The sequence below is a fragment of the Myotis brandtii genome, unplaced genomic scaffold (assembly GCF_000412655.1).
Source record: "Myotis brandtii unplaced genomic scaffold, ASM41265v1 scaffold403, whole genome shotgun sequence".
NCBI classification, from domain to species: Eukaryota; Metazoa; Chordata; class Mammalia; order Chiroptera; family Vespertilionidae; genus Myotis; species Myotis brandtii.
This window is the reverse complement of record NW_005365474.1, coordinates 84,190-88,730: the sequence shown is the minus strand read 5'-3', so window position 1 is coordinate 88,730 and position 4,541 is coordinate 84,190. Positions and strand designations below refer to the sequence as shown.

Genomic DNA, 4,541 nt, shown 5'->3' with positions numbered 1-4,541 from the left:
TCGGCCGGCGGACTGAGGGTCCCGGGTCTGGTTCCTGGTCAAGGGCATGTGGCTCCACCCCTGGCCCTGGGCGGGGTGTGTGCAGGGGGCAACCGGTGGATGTGTCTCTCTCACACGGATGCTTCTCTCTCTCTCCCTCCCTCTCTCCCCTCCACTCTCTCTAAAAAACAAAACAAAAAACAATCCATGGAAAACTATCCCCCGGTGAAGGTTAACACACACAGAAAAGTGCCCTGCGATGTGGTCACCCCGACAGACGGGACTTGGGGGGCTGCTCGGGGGCCGCTGTGCTGTCCCAGGACCTGGCCACTTCTGGAGCCCACAGCCCGCTCCCTGCGAAGGTGGCGGCTGAGCCCCAAAGACGGGGTCCCCCCAGCCTCTCCTCGCGGCTTCCCAGGATACCCGAGCCCCTGCCGGGCCCCCCAACCCGAGGAGCAGCCGCTTCCCGGGGAGACGGCACATGGCGAAACGCTTGTTACGACACGGATTCCCCGCGGGAGGCGCGGCGTCCACTTCCCCAGACACGCCGCTGCCTTTAAAAACGCGTTTTGTTGAGTCCTGTCTGGGCCAAACGCCTCTCTGTCCAGGAAGGAAAAGAGGCCCCCGCCGGCTTGTCGCCGAGTCCGATTCACCCACAGACAGCTGCTCTGAACCCCGGCTGCTTCCATTTAAATATCCATCCAGCCCTGGCTGGTGTGGCTCAGCGGATAGAGCGCCGGCCTGCAGACCGCAGGGTCCCGGGTTGGATTCCCCGTCAGGCACAGGCCCAGGTTGTGGGCTTGATCCCCAGCGGGGGGCGTGCAGGAGGCAGCCGGTCCACGATGCTCTCATCATCGCTGTTTCTCTCTCCCTCCCCCTTCCTCTCGGAAAGCGGTACAAATATATTAAAAACACAAAACAAAACAAATCCGGCCACTCACCTTCGGGGCCGCACTGGGCGGGGTTACTGATGCAGGAGGCCTTGTAGCGCCCGTAGAGCAGCAGCGTGACGCCCTTCTGCTCCCGCAGGTAGATGCCCTTGCCCACCTTGCCCTCCACGAGGTCTGGGGAGAAGGCACCGGCGTGAGCGGCCTCCTGAGGCCGGGAGTCCGGGGGCGCTTCCCACCGCCAACCCACCTACACGCTCGGCACCGTTCGTGTTTATAAGGAAACCAGAGGCCCGGAGCACGGATTCGTGCACCCGTGGGGTCCCTCGGCCTGGCCTGCGCCCTCTCAGAATCCGGGACCCCTCGGGGGATGTCGGACTGCCGGCTTCGTCCCCGCATGCCAGGCCAAGGGACCCCACCGGTGCACAAATCCATGCACTGGGCCTCTAGTATGCATATAAGATCTTTGGTTAATCTCTTCCTGCCCTCCCCTCCTCCCCCCTTCTCTCTGAGATTCATCAGTCTGTTCCATGTTTCCATGCCTGTGCGTTGAGCGTCTGCCCCCTGGTGGTCAGTGCGCGTCATAGCTACTGGTTGAACAGTCGCTTAGGCTTTTATATATCTAGATGTCTCTACTAGTACATATTGCTATGGGATGTGGGCTGACACGAACATCCCATATTTCAGCATTAATCATTAAATTATCAATGGTCTATAAGCTGATGTGAATAGTAAATAATAAATTAATATCCATTGCCCGGCTGGCGTGGCTCAGTGGTTGAGTGTCAACTTATGAACCAGGAGGTCACAGTTCGATTCTGGGTCAGGGCACAGGCCCGGGTTGCGGGCTCGATCCCCAGTCGGGGGCGTGCAGGAGGCAGCCGGTCCATGATTCTCTTATCATGGGTGTTTCTCTCTCTCTCCTTCTCCCTTCCTCTCTGAAATCAATGAAAATATATTTTAAAACACACACACACACAACAACAAAAAACAATGACAACAGCTAACACAACAATAGCCGTCTGGTGTGAATGAATCTGTATATATATATATATATTTGTGCTGCAGAATTTTCGTGATTAGCCCACGTGTGCCGTGCGGTGGAGAAGGTTGCGCATCGCCGGCTGACAGAGTCGATAAGCGAGGGCTGTAAACGCCGGAGCAATCAGGCATTTGCAGTTCACGGGGTCAAAGTCGCCCGGACACCTCCCCTGCGCTCGGCCATGTGCCTGAGGGGTCGCTGAATGCGGCTGCGGGAAGCCCTCAGCGGGACCGGCCGGGGGCCAGGTTGATGCTGGAAGCCCAACACCTCCCAGCTGGGCGAGCAATGGTTACGCGATAAAAAGAGATCAGCCCGCCCAGTGAGCTCAGTGGTTGGAGCGTCGGCCTGCGGACGGAAGGGTCCCGGGTTCGATTCCCGGTCAGGGCACCTGCCCGGGTTGTGGGCTCGATCCCCAGTGTGGGGCGTGCAGGAGGCGTGCACGATTCTCTCTCATCAGTGATGTTTCTATCTCTCCCTCTCCCTTCCTCTCTGAGATCAATAAAAAGGAGGGGAAAAAAGACCGTAAGTCTTTCCTTTAAAAAAAGAGAAAAAAAGGGGGGGGATCAGAGTGCGGCCGCAGGTTAGGGGGCCGACGTCCAGCAGACTGGCCGTCACCCCCTCGCTCTGCGCTGCGTAGGGAACGCCTGGAGCGTGGGAGTTATTAGAGAAGATAATTTCTCCGTGACAGCAGCGGGTGTGTGTTTTATAACACTGTTTCTAATGATTTAAAGAAATTCCAGTAACAGATAAGATAACCGTTTCCCCGGACACGGGCGGGTGTGTGCTGCATAAAACAGCTTCTAACGATTTAGCAAAGAATCCAGCGAAGAAAAGCGATGTTTAATGTTGGTGAGAGGCCCAGTGCTTGACGGGGCTCTTAACATCCTCCCCCCAAGAGCACAAGCCCGTGAGGAATCCAAACAGCCTCTATTTTTAGAGCCTCCGTCCTGGGTCTGTTTTGTGCTGAAAAGGAGCAGACGGTTCGGAAAAGCCTGGCCGTGCCGGGCGGGGGTGGCTCAGGGGTTCAGCCTCGGGCTGTGAACTAGGGGGTCACGGGGGTTCGATTCCCGTCAGGGCACGTGCCCGGGTCGAGAGCCCATCCCCAGTGGGGGGCGTGCGGGAGGCAGCCGGTCCACGATGCTCTCTCATCACTGATGTTTCTCTTTCTCTCTCCCTCTCCCTTCCGCTCTGAAATCCATAAAAATATATTGAAAAAAAAAACACAGAAACCCTGGGTCTCCTCCTTTCCTGGGCGTCGGCGTGCCCGCCCGCTCGCTGTGACAGAGAGAATTCACACGGAACCGCACACCCGGGGGCGCCCGGCGGCGGATGGGACGGGGGCGCGTGCTCACCTATGGTCGCAGAGGCATTGGAGTAGGCAGAGTCATTGGTGGGCACAAAGGTAGCGTTATGGGAAGGGGGCACGGTGAGGTTGCGGGCTCGCCATGCTGGGTGGGCAACAGAAGGAAGAAAGCACAACAGATGAGTGACACGCAACACAGAGCCACGGGCACATCTCTCAGCGGCTCCGCGTCCGGGCGGGGCGCTCCCCTCGCCACGGGCGCCCTCTCGGACCTCCCCTCCCCCCTCGCTGTGCAGCCACTGGACGGCTCACGACGGGCCCCGGAGCGCCACGGCCACGGGATGAGGCCACGGAATGAGGCCACGGAACCTGGCCACACACTTTGGCCCCAGCGAGCGGGCTCCACGCCCACCTGGACATCCCGTTGAGAGAGATGGCCTTGAGCTCGCCACGGGAGGATGGACGGTGGTGATGGCACAGGACGGATGGGACAGAGACACGGCGTGGAGACAGGGACGTGATATGAAGACACGTGCACACACGACAGAGGAGCCAGCCACAGAGACCAACGCTGCCCGTCCACGGAGGTTTCTCCCCACAGCTGGGCTGTCCCGGCTGGCTCTGCGGGGTTTCCTCAGCCGATGGGAAGGGGCCCGCACGGCCTGGTGCCATAAACCACGGGCTCGGCACGGCCTGCAGGGAGCCCTTCATCGCCCGCGTGGCTCGGGGGGAACGTCTACACGGAGACGTTATGGGGATGGAGGCGTTGGCAGCCACGGTTCGGTCACAGACTGAGTGTGTCTGAGGGATGACGTCCTCTCACAAGAAGGTTTTTCATGGATGAGAGTTTTCCAAACACCAAAGGGGCTGATTGAGCCCGGCCAGTGTGGCTCAGTGGCGAGCGTCGACCTATGAACCAGGAGGTCACGGCTCAATTCCCGGTCAGGGCCCAGGCCCGGGTTACGGGCTCCATCCCCAGTGGGGGCCGTGCAGGAGGCAGCCGGTCCATGGTTCTCTCTCCTCGTTGATGTTCCTCTCTCTCCCTCTCCCTTCCTCTCTGACATCCATAAAAACATTTTAAAAATAGAATAAAAGTTCTGATTAGAAAAGAAAGCGATCAGGAATGTCGGGGCGTCTCCCGGCAGAGGTCCGGATCGAGTCAGAAGGAGACGCTGTCCGTGAAGGTGGGTGCGTCCGGGAGGGGCCGGTGGGTGGGGGTGCACGGCGACCTTTGAACCGGGAGGTCGCAGTTCGCTTTCCACGGGGGAGGTGCCCCGATGCGGGGACCAGCTGATTGGCAGGCGGGGGCACCTTTGCTGAACCGCGCGGC

At 59.4% G+C, this 4,541-nt stretch overlaps 1 protein-coding gene across 1 annotated transcript in view; it reads right to left on the bottom strand.

Annotated features, from left to right (window-relative positions):
• Positions 1 to 4,541, bottom strand: part of ADGRD1 (adhesion G protein-coupled receptor D1) — a gene marked incomplete at its 5' end in the record, with an annotated part of 49,489 nt that overhangs the window by 40,225 nt on the left and 4,723 nt on the right. The window contains one exon of the mRNA XM_014545347.1: positions 921 to 1,043. Coding sequence (XP_014400833.1) covers positions 921 to 1,043 — 123 coding nt within the window. The remainder of the gene's footprint in view (positions 1 to 920; positions 1,044 to 4,541) is intronic.